This window comes from Portunus trituberculatus, chromosome 14 (assembly GCF_017591435.1).
Source record: "Portunus trituberculatus isolate SZX2019 chromosome 14, ASM1759143v1, whole genome shotgun sequence".
Lineage (NCBI taxonomy): Eukaryota > Metazoa > Arthropoda > Malacostraca > Decapoda > Portunidae > Portunus > Portunus trituberculatus.
Window position 1 is genome coordinate 7,004,678 of NC_059268.1, and position 16,410 is coordinate 7,021,087.

The 16,410-nt window shown below is 40.2% G+C and overlaps 1 protein-coding gene across 8 annotated transcripts in view; it reads left to right on the forward strand.

The window, feature by feature from the left end:
* LOC123503678 overlaps nt 1-12,514 on the forward strand; it is a 33,177-nt gene extending 20,663 nt beyond the window's left edge. For 6 of the 8 annotated variants that reach the window (XM_045253640.1, XM_045253643.1, XM_045253642.1 and 3 more), the window contains 6 exons: nt 129-253; nt 682-862; nt 1,050-1,209; nt 1,521-1,625; nt 2,813-3,060; nt 8,958-9,666. In XM_045253640.1, the coding sequence (XP_045109575.1) occupies nt 166-253; nt 682-862; nt 1,050-1,209; nt 1,521-1,625; nt 2,813-3,060; nt 8,958-9,189 (1,014 nt within the window). In that variant the 5' untranslated portion in view covers nt 129-165 and the 3' untranslated portion in view covers nt 9,190-9,666. Of the gene's footprint in view, nt 1-128; nt 254-681; nt 863-1,049; nt 1,210-1,520; nt 1,626-2,812; nt 3,061-3,747; nt 3,993-8,957; nt 9,667-11,540 lie in introns of those variants that run through there. The other 2 variants (XM_045253646.1, XM_045253645.1) reach the window with 2 other exon arrangements.
* Nucleotides 12,515-16,410: the final 3,896 nt, after the last annotated feature.

Sequence of the window (16,410 nt, forward strand, 5' to 3'; positions counted from 1 at the left end):
CTCTCTCTCTCTCTCTCTCTCTCTCTCTCTCTCTCTCTCTCTCTCTCTCTCTCTCTCTCTCTCTCTCTCTCTCTCTCTCTCTCTCTCTCTCTCTCTCTCTCTCTCTCTCTCTCTCTCTCTCGTTTTAGGTTTGGTCACGAGCCTCCTTAACATTTCATTCTCAAGATGGTGACCACCAACATTCATGCTTTTTTGACTCCACCTCTGACACCGTTCAAGAGTTACAGCAGTATGTGGACTCAACAAGAGATGCGTGAGTTTACTAATCACTTTAAGTTGGTACCATTGATGTATTGAGATAAGTATGAGTAATCAGCTTCCTGTGTTGTGAGGCTGAAACTAACTGATTTTGCACATAATTTAAAGTACATAATGCACACTTCCATATATATATATAATGCATATATATATATATATATATATATATATATATATATATATATATATATATATATATATATATATATATATATATATATATATATATATATATATATATATATATATATATATATATATATATATATATATATATATATATACGTATACTTGTATATATGTGATGGTTAAGCTAGTTTCTACAGTAGTATATGTAGTTGTGTATGCTGATGACATTTAAAGGATTTTGAATAAATTTGCAAGGATATGGATATAAAGTCAGTAATTCAGTGAATTTCATAGGTAAACAAGTGGAAGATGCCCTAAAGTCCTTGCTTGCCAAGAATAAACAGGAAATAGAGGCAGCTCACTCCTGCTTGGACATTGTCTACAATGACAAAATTACAGAGCTTATTTTTTCTGTGGCTAAGACTCTCAGCCTCTCCAGTGAGATAAAATACCAAGCAGTGGAGATATATCAGAGGTGGGTTCTTGTTCCTGATGAAGATAAATAGTGGTGTTTGTTTTCTCTTATGCTTCATTTATTTAGCTGTAGATTGATATAGTGTGTAGGTTAAGATTAGTTCGTCTTGCTTTATATGATTACTGCAGTAGACTTGGCACCAGTTTAGCTTTTCTCAATTAGTTTTTTTAATACCAATCCTTTACAGTTTCATCTCTAGTTACTTGGACAGTTGTGTGGCATCATGCTCAAAGGAAGATTTGTCCACTGACAAAGTACTTAAACAAAAGGCTAGGAAGATAAAGGAAGAGGCAACACCTAAGGCCTTAGCATGTGTGTTGATTGCATCCAAACTAACAAGCAATAAGGTGTGTAGTTTTATATTACTTTATCAAAATAATTGATTGAACTATACTTTGAAGAACTATAACATCTTATTTTTCCTTGATTTCAATATTGTGGATTTTTACACTCATCTTAGCTATACCTCTGATTATAATACTTATAATTTCCTGTATACTGTGTGTCCATTTTGTTTTATTAGTTAATGAAAATGTACTTTGCAAATATTTAATTTCTAAATTAGTCATAACACCATGTTTAAAGTTCAATTCTATATGTATGAAAAATGCAATGTTTGTCACATGCAGATATTACATTATCATCCTCATCTCTGTAGAGCCTTTTTACAACCACCATGGTCTCATCCCTCTCATGGCTGAAGCTTCACCCGAGAGACATCTGCAAACATGAAATTCAGATATTGAAGCATCTTGAATTCAGGGTAAGTATGGGAATAAGATTGTTTTGTTTTAAGTATGTATTGGTGCAATTAGATGACGATAGAAACATGTGCTACATAAATCATGACTTTAAAGATTAGTTGTGGATTTCTATGCATATAGGCATACTGTATATCAATTTCCTATTTCCATTCCTGGTTTCTTCCAATCCTGTTCATAAGTCTCTCACCTTTTAAATCTGCTTCATTTCTCATTATAATTTATCTCTATCTTGCATTTTTTGTTCTGTTCTTCATTCACTCACTAAAGTACAAATTTTTTCTTTTAATTAATTCTTTTAGCTCTTCATACTACTAAACTGTTCTTTCTTCTGGCAGCACTTTCTCTTTTTACTCCTACAATTTCTTCAGTAAGATATTAGTTGTGTTTTTGAAAGCTTTCCATGCATCCTCAGTGTTAGTTACTGCCATCACATTTTCATATAATTTTTGGTGTAGCTGTAACTTAGCATCTGAAGTTTTCTATTACTTGTCATTCTTTGTTGACTTACGGTATTGAGGAGTTTTCATCAATTTTGTTTTCTTCACAACTAGTGAGTGGTCAGTATTGTGACGTTGACTTATGTATTATTGTTTATTTATTATTGATTTAGCTATATTGTGGTGTCATTGTGTTCAAAAGTGTTCTTCACATCTAAGTTGTTTCTCATAGCAAATTCTCCTGTGACCCAATGCCCAGTTACACCATCTTCCCTCTCTTCACAGAGCCTTATGTTTGTTCATGTCCCTATCAACTATCTCAATAGTTCCATATACTGTGTCAAATATTTTTCATTATCTGGAGAATTTTTTTCATTAGTTAAGAGCATGTTTTATTTGGCAGTTGCTTGCTAGCTATATCCTGTCTTCTAGCTTTATTTTGTCTGTGTTGCTCAGGATATATGACTTGGATGTGGAATTGGACTTTACACCCTAAAGGAGGATTTTACATATAGAGTTTATAGGTAGTCTGGAAATATTTTATTTAGAGTTTTGTGGCCTTTTGCAGTTATGCTCTGAGAATCCATAATTTTATGCCGATATCTACTTTCATTATAACTTAGATGGATCTACTTTCATTATGATTAAGATGGATCATATGAGGTCAACAAAACTGAATCGTTATAAATGAATACATTTACCACCCACTTTACACACATGCAAACTTAACAAGTCTCTCCAATCTACAGTGCTGTAAGATATCTCCAGTTTTGGAGTATATTGGTGCAGCAGTGTCTATTGCTGGACTGTGGCATGGAAGCAGTGAACCTTTCACCAATAAAGTAAAGGGATTGAACATGAAGTGTCTGTCAGCTGAGTGTGTTCAAGAGACAGCAGTTGAATTGTCAGACTTTGTGTATCTGAACCGGGAGCAAGTTTATGAGAAATTGTGTTGTTCCCTCACAGGCCAAACTCCAAGACGCACAAGCCAATTTCAGTGAGTGCAGTTTTTTTCTTCTGTTTGTGAAGAGGTTAAGGATTATTTTTCTCATTATAGTAGTATTGCAAAGAGATAGTGTGTATCTACATAGATTCACAGTAACACTTTGTATGTCATCTTATCCTCACGAAAACACAGGTGTCTGAGGCAACTGACAGTAGCTGATTTTCTGTTCCCTCCTACTTTCAATCCTCTTTTTCATTCCAAAGCTGGATGTTGCGTCTATGTGCGCAACAACTTGACTTGCTCTCGTGCCCATGCTCTTGAATCTTCTGAGTTTTCCACCATCTGCCTTTGACTCAAAAGTCACCTGATTGAATTTATCTTTACTCTTTATCTCTCCTCTAACTCCTTCTTTGACTATTTAACTTCCAAAGTGGAGCACATTCTGTCTCTATTCCTTCACACAGATTTCTGTCCTTGGAAATTTCAGCGTTCACCATCAGCTTTGACTTTCCTCTCCTTTCACTGATCACCCTGGTGAACTAGCTTTCGACTTTGCTGTCCTCTATGACCTAGAGCAAATGATGCAACACCCTATGCTTATCCCTGACCATCTTGTAGAGAAACAGTGGTACCTTGGAGTATGAACGCTTTTGAGTACGAACAACTTAGATTACGAACAAATATTTTTTAATTTTTAAATTTTTAATTAATTAATTATTTTTTTTTTTTGCATTGGAGGACGAACTTTGCTTTGAAGTGCAAACAATAACAAACGCGGTTAACAGATTGCACGCAGCACTGCACGATCAGCTGACTGCATGCTGGGGTACCACGCTGCCTCAGTGCCTCAGGAGTGTTGTTTGCAGTTGTTTGGTTGTTGTTTTGTAGTGCCTGGAATAATAATATTAAGTGTTTTTATAACTAAAGATCATTGCCTAGCATAGCAGCACACATGGTCACGAGACACACACGTACAGTGGTATGGAAGATTCTAGAAGATCCGAAGGGAAGAGAGAGTATCCAGCCCATGAATTACAAGCCTTAACCCTTATAGCCCATCAGGCATGATCGTGGCTCTTATGTTAGAGCCTTTCAGGCATGAACTTGGCGCTTTTCAGAAGCCATGCTCCTTTATGCTGCAAAGTTTGTTTATGTTTGAGGCTATCTGTCATATATTGAGGCCTGTCATTGGCCCATTGTTTTCAAGATGGTGGACACTTAGCCAATCATGTATCAGCTTTTACAAGGATATGTTTGTGTAGGTGTGAGGGTGCCAAACATGAGGATGGTGAGAGCACTTATGTCAGTGTGCTGTATTTTATAATTTTTATGTATTTTTTGGTGAGATATAAGATATACATGTATTTCTGTGGATAAATAAGCAGTTCAGAAACATATTATGATGCATGACAATATTGGAATAGTTATTGGTTTAGATAAAAGTGCATAGTACTGGCTTGATGGAGTCAGGTGAGGAGGATGTGTTGATACTGGGTCATGGTCAAGACTACCCTTGATCACGATGCCCCCCAATCCCTGATGTCCCCCACCCCCTTACGGCCCCATGTTTACCACGACGGCCCCACACTACAGACCACGGCGGCCTCAGTTTATTTTTTACCTGTAAGATGGTTTTAAATTATACTTGTTAATAGAGCATCTTATAATAAGACAGATTGTATTAATAAATCAGTTGCTCCCCACTCCCCCATCCCTCCCCATCCTTCCTCACCCAGTGATAGGTACTGTACCACTTAGTACTGCACGTGAATGCTTACTTTTAATCACCGCAATAATGTTATCATGTAATGTTTATCAGTAAATTGCATACTTGTTGATACAATCTGTCTTAAATGTAAGATTGCAGAACATAATATTAAAACATTTGGTATTTAGCCAAGTGGCACCTCCAGCTGCTGCAACAAGCCAGCAACAGTCGTCGTCACCTCATAAAAACACAATGGACAATTGTGCGCCTCTTAGAAATTTTAAAATCATCTTACGGGTAAACAAAACCTTAAAATGCATATGTGTATGTAACATTTTCTGCTTAGAAATGCATGTTCTCTTACCTCTTTCAATATTTACAGAAAGTCGTGTTACACCCTGGATACGTATATACACTATATGCGCAAGGTACAGTACACGGTTAACATAATGAAAGAAATAAGAGGACAATAACCTGAAATTTGGTGTGGGGTTGTCATGGTAAACAGGGGGCCGTCGGGTAGGGCCGTCATGGTCAGGGGCCGTCTTGACCAGGAAACATTGACGCTTGTTTCTGACCGCAAAGAAGTTGAATTTTCATGTTACAATTTGCTTACTTCCCTTATTTATTTTCCATAATGAATGCAGTATATCAAAGAAAAACTTATTGGCTTATATAAGAGTGTGTGGTGCTGGCTTGATTGACTCACATGAGGATGTGGTGATGCTTGTTTCTCACCATGAGAAGTTGAATTTTCATTATATTACATTTTGCTAACTTTTCTGCTTTATTTTCCTATCTTTTATAGTTATAGCATAATAGTAGTAGTATTTAAAAGTTAGAAATTAGGAGGAAAATACAAATTTTTTGGTCTTGGGAGGTGGTTTGGAACAAATTATAATTACTTCCATAAGAATACATGTATTTTGATGCTTTGGAGTTAGAATGTTTTGGAGTAAGAACAAAATTTTGAATGGATTAAATTCGTATTCCAAGGCATCACTGTATGCCCAACATTCTTGATCTTTTCCTTACCTTTAATCCTTCTACTTATGCTGTTATCCTATCTTTTTTGCCAATCATTATCTCATATCTATATCTAGTCTTATCTCTTCAATCAGGATCTTCCAAAGCAAAGGTGCCGCTGGCATTTTGCTTCTCCCTGTTTGGGGGGGGGACCTATTCTGATTTTCCCTGGAATGATTGATGTTTCCATGTCAGAGACCCATCTCTGTGTTCTGAGCACATAACAGAAGTGATAATGTCTGGCATGGAGATGTACATTCCTCACTCTTTCTCAATCTAAACCTTCCAAACCTTGTTTTAACACGGCCTGTTCTCACACTTTATATGATAGAGAGGTTGCCCACAAAAGGTACTTGAGCCTTCCATCACCTGAATCTTATGCAATTTATATTTCTGCCTGGAATCATGCCAAGTCTATTCTTCAACTTGCCAAATACTCCTTCATTAACAGAAAAGTCAAAATCTTTCAAAATCCAATCTCTTGGGAGACTTCTGGTGTCCAGCCAAAAACCTCTCCAATAAGTTTACTTAATTTTTTCCTTCTTTATGTTACCCTCTGAAAGCACCACTGCCATCTCTTCTGTCTCTAAAGCTGCACTCTTCTCTCAAATCTTAATAATAACTCTTCCTTGGATGATTATGGTCTTGACCCTCCCTCTCCTCCTCTCTCTATTTCATGTCTTCAATAAAAATTCTTTGCAATTATTTTTTCCTTGTCTTAGCTTGCCTAAACCCCAAGAAGGCTTATGAATCTGATGGGATCTACCCTACTGTTCTCAAAAACTGTGTCTCCATGCTTGCACCTTGCCTGGCTAAACTCTTCCAACTCTTATCTATTGACTTCTACCATTTCTTCCTACTGGAAGTTAGCCTGCATTCAGCCTGTTTCTGAAAAGGTTGATCGTTCTAATGCCTTAAACTGCTGCTTTATAGCTTTAATCTCTTGCTTGTCTAAAATCTTTGGATCTCTCCACAACAGGAAGATTCTTGAACCTAACTGTCATTTCGCAGTCTTCTTTATGATCGCCAATATGGCTTCCATCAAGGCTGCTCTACTGGTGTTCTTCTGGCCTTCCTTACTGAGTCTTGGTCATTGTCTTTCAGAAATTTTGTTGAAACTTTTGCTATTGCCTTACACATCAAATTTTTTTTTATAAAGTCTGGCACAAAGCTTTGATCTGAAGACTATACTCTGCAACCTTATCTCAAGTTTCCTCTCTGACCATTATGTTCCTACTGTGCTAGATGACTACTGTTCTCTTCCTAAACATATTAAGTGGTGTCCCTCTAGGTTCTTTCCTGTCATCCACTCTCTTACTATTCTTCATCAATGATCTTAACCAAATATCTTGCCCTATCAACTGATCATGCAGGAACGCCACAGAATGCCTAACTTCTGATCTTTCTAAGATTTCTGATTGGGGCAGAGAAAACTATAGTGTTCAATGCCTCAAAAATTCAATTCCTCCATTTATAAACTGCACAGCCTTCCAGACAATTATCTCCCTTTTCTTCAATGACACTCGACTGTCTCCCTCTTCTACACTGAGTATTCTTGGTCTGTCCTCTACTCACATCTTGACTGGAAACTTCACATCTCACCTCTTGCTGAAATAGCTTCTATGAAATTAGGCATTCTGAGGCATCTCTGCCAGTGTTTCCAGTGTTTCTCACCCCTCCAACTGCTAACTCTGTACAAGGGCTTTATCTGTCCTTATATGGAGTACTCTTAGCATGTTTGAGGGGTTCCACTCACACAGTTTTATTAGATAGGGTGGAATCAAAAGCTTTTCATCTCATCAACTCCACCCCTCTGACTGACTGTCTTCAGGCTTTCTCTCACCACTGAAATGTTGCATCTTTTTCTATCTTTTATCACTTTTTATGCTAACTCCTCTAATGATCTTGCTAACTGCATGCCTCCCCTCCTCCTGCAGCCTTGCTGCACAAGGCTTTCTTCTTCCACTCATCCCTATTCAACTATAATACTAGAGTTAACCAGTACTCTCAATCATTCATACTTTTCTCTGGTAAACTCTGGAACTCTCTGCCTGCTTCTGTATTTCCATCTTCCTATGACTTGACTTCTTTTTAAGAGGGAGGTTTCAAGACATTTGTCCCTGCCTTTGGACTAATTCTTTCCAATCTTTTAGGGAATTTGCATTTAAAGGGGCCTTTTTTTTTTTTTTTAAATCTTTTAGGGAATTTGCATTTCAAAAGGGCTTTTTTAAATTTTTTTGTTGCCCTTGGCCAGTTTCCCCCTTGCATAAAAAAAAAAAAACTTCTTTTCAGAGAATTAACAGTTTTAGCAGGGATACCACAGAATTCCTGACATCTGATTGGATTGGGACATAGAAAATTTAGTAGTGTTCAATGCCTCAAAAAAAACTTCATCTATCAACTTAAACAACCTTCTAGACAACTATTCCCTCTTCTTCAATGACTGAATATCCTTGGTTTGTCCTTTACTCATAATCGTACTGGAAACTTCACATATCATCTCTTGCTAAAACAGCTTCTATGAAGTTAGGCATTCTGAGGCATCTCTGCTAGGTTTTTTCAAAATTCTCACACCCCTCAACTGTTCACTCTGTACAGTGGCCTTAGCCATTCATATATGGAATACTTTTCTCATGTATGTGGTGGTTCCACTCTGACAGTTTTATTAGATAGGGTGAAATCACAAAGCTTTTTGTTTTATGAACTGTCCTTTGACTGACTGACTCTTCAGCCTCTTTCTCACTGCTGGAATGTTGCATCTCTTGCTATCTTCTACTGCTATTTTTGTGCTAACTGCTCTTCTGGTCTTCCGCTAACTTGACACATTTTTATTTTGTATTATCAACTCTTGTCTGACTGTCTTCAGCCTCTTTCTCTCAGAATGTTGCATCTCTTGCTATCTTCTACTATTAGTTTCATGTTAACTGCTCTTCTGATCTTGTTAACAGCATGCCTCCTCTCTTCCTGCTTCCTTAATGCACAAGATTTTTTCTTTAGTACTCTCAATTATTCATACCTTTCTCTGGTAAACTCTGTAACTCCCTATGTGCTTCTGTATTTCCAACTTTCTTTGACAACTTCATTTAAGAGGAAGGTTTCAAGACATCACTATATCTTTTGGCTAACTCTCTTAGACCTTGGCCAGTTATCCCCTCTTATAGAGATTTATGCTTATTTACAATCCAACCAAAATATTTCTCTAACATATTCACAGGGCCATGTTTGCTCGGGTACTTGCTGACAGGATGTTGCTAGCAGGATCATTGGTGGTAGCAGCAGCTGGAATACTGGGAGGTACAGCAGCTGTTGCACCAGTGATAGCTTCCTTGTGTGTTCTCATCCCAGTTGCTCCCAAAGATCTTTTCATTTTTGCCACCTGTATATTGGAAAGTGTTCATTGTCCTCTACCTGCCCTATGTGACCTAGTGCAGGATGAGTCTAGTTAAGTAACCGGGCATTTCCCATTGCCATGACGTCAATTCAGAGAAAGGTCACTTCACACTTGTGAGATTTGTACTGTGTGAAGGCAGGCTTACATAGCAATGTGGTTTTTTTAGTACAAGTTTTCTCATTTCATTTTAAGGACAGGACATCAGTAGCATACATGCTGCCTATTATTTGAGAGGCTACTATGATTTCTATTTAGTATTTCACAGAATGTTACTATTCCTAAGATTACAAGGATCAATTCCTTTGGCTGGTACATCAGTGAAAAGACACAGGAAATGTATTATTTTTTCCAATTGTTTATTTTTAAAATATTACACTGAAAACATGAGAATTTAGATATGTTCTCTATACAGAAATGCTCCATCTATATCTATTGAATAGGCCATCAATCCTATACAGAATAGACCAGGCAAAACACCTCTCTCTCTCTCTCTCTCTCTCTCTCTCTCTCTCTCTCTCTCTCTCTCTCTCTCTCTCTCTCTCTCTCTCTCTCTCTCTCTCTCTCTCTCTCTCTCTCTCTCTCTCTCTCTCTCTCTCTCTCTCTCTCTCTCTCTCACACACACACACACCGCGCGTGTGCGCACACACACACACACCGCGCGTGTGCGCACACACACACACACACACCGCGTGTGCGCGCACACACGCGCGCGCGCACGCACGCACACTCACGCACGCACGCACACGCACGCACGCACACGCTCACACACACACGGCCCGGTAGCTCAGTGGTTAGAGCGCTGGCTTCACAAGCCAGAGGACCGGGGTTCGATTCCCCGGCCGGGTGGAGATATTTGGGTGTGTCTCCTTTCACGTGTAGTCCCTGTTCACCTAGCAGTGAGTAGGTACGGGATGTAAATCGAGGAGTTGTGACCTTGTTGTCCCGGTGTGTGGTGTGTGCCTGGTCTCAGGCCTATCCGAAGATCGGAAATAATGAGCTCTGAGATCGTTCCGTAGGGTAACGTCTGGCTGTCTCGTCAGAGACTGCAGCAGATCAAACAGTGAAACACACACACACACACACACACACACACACACACACACACACACACACACACACACACACACACACACACACACACACACACACACACTACTGCACTGAGTCACTTAATTCAAATACGACAAAAATGAACAAACAAAAGAAATGAAAAGAAAAAAAGAAAAAGACAAAGAACGAAAATAATCAAAGATATAAAAGAAATAAATAGATCAACAAAATAAATAATACCAAACAATACTGCAGCAAAGTATATCGAGCGGTAAACACAACAATGCAGGTAAACATGTGTTGAGCTTACATCATACACACATTAACCACGCATTCCCAAGAGCCTCTGTGCACCATTCCATTGCACTGCCAGGATTGACAGCTGCTCCCTCAGCATGTCACCAGAGTACTGTGGTACAGACTAAGTAGAGGTGAGAGAGCTGCACCACGCCATGCATCACCACGCTCTCGCCTCCCTCTACACACTATTGTACTGCTTCTCCTACTGCCAATGCCTTACCTCCAAGCTCAGTGTGGTGCACTGCCTTCCTAGTGAAGTACACCACCACGCTGTCCAGGATGATGTTAGTTACGGTAAGCGTGGAGGGGCCTGCAACAGCCAGCCCCGTGCCCACCTGGTGCCACTTAGCCCGGGCCTGTCACCACGGGCACCACCAGCAGGTCATCACCAACCAGGAATTCTGATGGTGGAGATATACGACTGTGAAATTGTGAAGCTTAGCAGTGCGTCACTGTCATCAACAGCACCACTGTGAGGGAGCAGGACCTAGCTGTGAGGAAGATGGAGGAAGGAGGAAAGGACTCATCTGGTCTGCGGTGAGACACTCCTCCACGGTGGGGCACAGCCACCAGGTGGGGCGCATCATGGGGGACACGGAGGTGGTGGCCTCCTGTGCCAGGCTGAGCAGCAGCGGCTTGTACTGAGTGTGCAGGCGTGTCACCTCCCGGCACAGCTTGGTCACCTGCAAATAAATAGGACACGCGAGGGATTACAACTGTCTGTAAACATTTCCTTATCTTATCCCTAACATTGAAGAGTCTGTGAAGAAAAGTACTTGGCTTTGCAAAGGTGTTTCCATGACCAAAGTGAGAGTTCATGAAGGACTTTGCATGATCAATGGAAAAAAGAAAAGACTTCGTCGCACACCTTGAGTCTCCTGCCAGGAGTAAAGTGCAAGGCGGGTCTGGCCTTATAAGTTTACCGAACCTCAATCATAGGTGGCTTGAAACGACTTCGTCAGTGTTTACAAGCATCACTTAAATAAATTATATGATACGTTGTAATAAAGCCAACACGTTCTGCAATAACGTGGCTGCCTTACCTCCTCATCGTAGTTCTAGGGCAGGATGGAGAACTGCAGGGCGGGCATGAAGGCGTTGGCTTGAGCCCACCTGACGAACAGCTCCTTGCCGGGATGCAGCCTCTACACGTTGCCTCCTATCATGTCTGGCAGCACGAATGGGTAACCAAGGAGGCCCGGCGGTGAGGAGCAATGAGGTAAGAGGTGAATCCGTCCCCAGCATTGGCATTTGTCCCGCATGACATTGAAGGCAGCAACAGAACACAGCAGTGGAGGCACATTGTGGGCAGCATTTCCAGACACACAGGCCAACACTAACCAAAGCGCAGCAGCGAAGGCACGAGCGTCTTGAAGCCATTGTAGTAACTCCAGGTGGAGTACTTGTCAAGCATCCTGACGAAGATTGGGAAGCGCTGGGAGCTCTGGCCAACTCTGGTCTCCACGATGTCCCTGAAGTCCGCCAGTGGCTCCATGTACCTGCCACCATTCCACCATCTCAGGCTACATTCCTTACCCAAACTAATCTTATAACGCAACCTACCTTAACCTAACCAAACCTAACCTAGCCACAATTTCAGGCTGCATTTCACACATAACTAGAAATAACTTGAGAGTATACTCCTAACTGAACCAAACCACGCCCACCATTCACCCATCTTTGCTCCTGAAAGCTCGACTGACGCACACTGTTGGTTCATAAGATCACTGAACACTGAATTGGTGTTCCTGATGCACTGAGTGTGTAGTTGTGTTGTCAGGTTGGATTTGATAGATGTGCGTTGTATCTGGATTTGTCGGTTTGTATTTCTTTGTATTGAATTTGTACACCCGTGAGAAAAAAAGGTAGGATCAGTCAGTGTCAGTCGCCTTTCTTTCTTCTGTTGCATTGTGTTAGTTTGTATTTCTACTTATTTGTATCGTGTATGTATTGTATTTGCTTTCCCCAGCACCTGCGCCATGTCCGTACCACACAGCAGCGTTTTAGTGTGACTTGAATCCACACTTATCCCATTCACGTACCACACAGCAGCGTTTTAGTGTGACTTGAATCCACACTTATCCCATTCACGCTATTGTTACCATGATACCCTTTTCATGTAGTGCTGTCAGGTTTGTTGTCAATAAAGTATGTATCTACGCACCTACTGGATTGCATTTTCTTACGTAAGAGAAGGAAACTGGCCAAGCACAACGCAGAGTACACAAAAAAGCCCACTTAGTTCACAGTCCTCATGCAGGTGGGAGAGAGTTAGCCAAAAGAAAGGGGTAAATGTCTTAATACCTGAAATCAGGAACACTCTTCCTCTTTCAATAAAATGTGAATGTAATACGTTGCCGGCCAATAGCTTCAAATTTAGAGTAAAAAAGCATCTTTATCATCTTCAATCGCTAGAGTAATTCTTTAAATACTTTTGTCATGTATGTATACAATAGGATTGAATGTGTTATTGATTTACTACACATACTGCTATTTTCTATGAGTATATGGTATTTCTTTTTTATATGCAAGGGTTACACATTTATAGATCTGTAAAGGTATCGATTTATTTATGTTAGTTGTGTTTTCAAGGATGTATTGCCACTATTTTGGACTGAGTGAAAAGAATCCTGTATAATGTCCATAGGTCTGCAATATGAGAGTTATCTCTGCAGACTGTTCCACGAATGTACTCTATTTTCATCATACATGTATGTATTGTTACGGAATAAATTTGCTGAACTTGAACCACAAGTACTGAAAGGAGACAAGTAATGAGGCACATCACTTAAGATTTGGTCTCGCTCATTCTTTTCGCCATAAAGAATAAACACAACGTAAACTAAGTCCCTCTTAGAGTTTTGCAAGCTTTCTGCTTTGCTGCAATGAACAAACTCAAAGCGATAAAGACGCGCCAAAACAGAAGTGAAACGATTAGAAAAAGAAAATTACTATTCTAAGGCAGTACAGGGTTTGGAGTCAACTGTAAAACAAAATAAAATGTCTCAGTATTTCTTTTTTTTATTTATACCATGTGGGCCTTTTCACGGGAATTTATGGACTAAAGGGGATACTTTTTGTGGTACCTCTTATCTCAAAGCCCGAATGAGGAAGCCCAACCTACACTCGGACCGTGGACAGGATTCGAACCCGTGAGCTTGGAGATTCGTGGGACCCCAAAGCACGCAAGGTTCATCTGTACCACGGCGGCCCCAAAGAGAAAATGTATCTGATAGCAATGCAATCCTGAATACTTTCCCTTCTCACTATTTTTTTTTTTTTTTTCGAGAGACGTTTATTTTCTGGAAATTGTGCTACACTGGACGAGTGGAAGAATTCTGAATTACCTAACACGGGCGTGGAAGTGAGTGGAGGCGTGGTCGAGATGTATGTATGTCTCCAATTCCTCTCGTATCTTTCTTCCACAGGTTCTCTATACGAGTATACTCCTCAGATTGTTACACGTGCACAATAACGGCAACGAGCTTGGCCACACAAACCACACACCGCTTCTCAGCGCCCTAATACCCTGACTTCCCGCTCCCACTGTGTTTCCTCGTGTCCAGCGCTGGCGCCAGTTAGTCAGTCAGTCAGTTAGTCAGCCATCCAGACAGTCAATAAATCAGTCAGTCAGTGATTCCGTCAGTCTATCAGTGAAAGTATCAGATGACATACAACTAAATGAATGAGTGAAAAGGGAGGGAAGAACACAAAAGAATAGAAGGAAGATTATAACAAACTATATCATCAAACATATTAAATTTTCAGAAGAGGATATTAGTTGACAATGTGCAAGCTGAATACCATACAATATACAAGAATGAACCACGAGAGAAGACGCTTGTAGTTCACCAATAGACACCACATACCAAGACAGTTTAATGGTGTCATTTCTTTTAATGGAATGGTGGCCACACGAAGGCCTGGCTCGTTCTTGCAGATTTCCCTCCCTATGTTCTCTCCTCTCTGCTTCATTCTCTATTCTCCCTCCTCCCATAATCTGTCTTTCTCTTGTAAAAGTGCCATGGGAAAAAGGCGACGGCGATGGTGAGTGGTGAAGGGAACAACGACACCACCACACTGGTATGCATTCAGTTTAACATTACTAGTATTTACATGCAACTATATTGTGACATCATATCACCTCAGTTGATGTGGCGCCATGCAAGAAATTGATTAGTCTACTTATTTCACTTCAGTTGCAAACCAGATTGTTGTTCTGCATCTCTTTTAACTTCTATGAAAACAGATCGATACACTATGCATTTTATTATATTAAGAGATATTGTGTTACCATTAGAATTACCTATATAGGAGTATCATTCAAGAGATATCATCACATCATTAGGTATAAAAAATTAATATAAGCAACAAAAACTGCAGCACTTGATAAGACACTGACCAGAAACTGAAATCAAATATTGCAATGAAAGACTCACAAAACATCATCTTTGGAAACACGTAACAATACCTTTGTGCTTCATCCCAGAAAAAAAAAACCAAAAAACGACACTTGTGGTCTATCTTTGAGACACACAAGAAGGCACAGGTTCTTGTGATCACTACTTGTTTCCGTCAGACAGAGCTACGTCTACACTACGTGTTTCTCCATGGTGAATTCCAGCATGGAGTGAACACGCTGGTTATTTGGTCCTTAAGGCATAAACGATCATGATGGGTGACAGGAATGATGAGTGATGAGCAGAGAACTAGTGTCCTAAGAGGTTACTTTCCTCTCTTGGTCTACAATCTCCTCTTTTAAATAATATATACACATGTACACAAATGTACATGTGTAATGCTATGCATAACTTCTACATATCATTGTTTTCTGTTGGTGTAGATAAGGCGTTGCAAAAAGCTTTATCCACTACACATCTACAACTGTCTACAAAATATACAAATTTATCCACCCTAAAGAGAGCTAAAGAGAGAATTACACACTTTTCAGGATCACACATTCAGCGCGAGATTAAGGAAAACTACAAAAATTATATTTGTACTCAAAAGAAATGCATATGTCAAGCTAAAATCATACTTGATCTTAAAGAACAACCTATCCGCACATCGCTGATCTTAATCATACTCGTGAGACAAAATGCATGTTCATGTATGCCAAGAATAACAAAAGTATCCTTGAATACCACAATAACTTCTTTAGGCTGCTAAATGTAGAGGTGAAGGGATGAGAAATTTAAAAAGACAGACCGTAAAATGACAGTGACAGTCCAGTCCTCACCTTCACAGTTGAACTTCCTGATAAGTTTGTATCCCGGCCGGCACAGGCAGTAGTATGACTTTCGAGTGTTCACGTACAGGTCCTCACACCCGCCATTCTTCTCCCAGTAGTCGTCGATGCCACAAACTCATCCTGCCACAAGGAAGGCATTTGCTTCAGTACTGTCAAGTTGTGATTTTGCATTATACTGTATACATTATAAGAAAACCTCCATCTTTTATATGAAACAATTGAGTTCAGGGCATGAGTTAAGCCTTGCGTGCCAGAGTGACAAAAGTAAGGCCTTCTCGTCACCTCTAAGTTACTGCAGTCATTGATGCCGGGTTCGAGTCCCGGCGCGGCGAGGCAAATGGGCAAGCCTCTTAATGTGTGGCCCCTGTTCACCTAGCAGTAAATAGGTACGGGATGTAACTCGAGGGGTTGTGGCCTCGCTTTCCCGGTGTGTGGAGTGTGTTGTGGTTTCAGTTCTACCCGAAGATCGGTCTATGAGCTCTGAGCTCGCTCTGTAAAGGGGAAGACTGGCTGGGGTGACCAGCAGGCGACCGAGGTGAATTACATGAGCTGCTTCGGGGTGCAGTTCGGTGCAGGGGTCGTCTGCAGGTCTGCCAGTATTGCATTGTATGAGTGAGATGCTGGCTTTGTGTTTTAACACCACTAGTAATCTTGGTTTAGACTATCTTAAGGTAA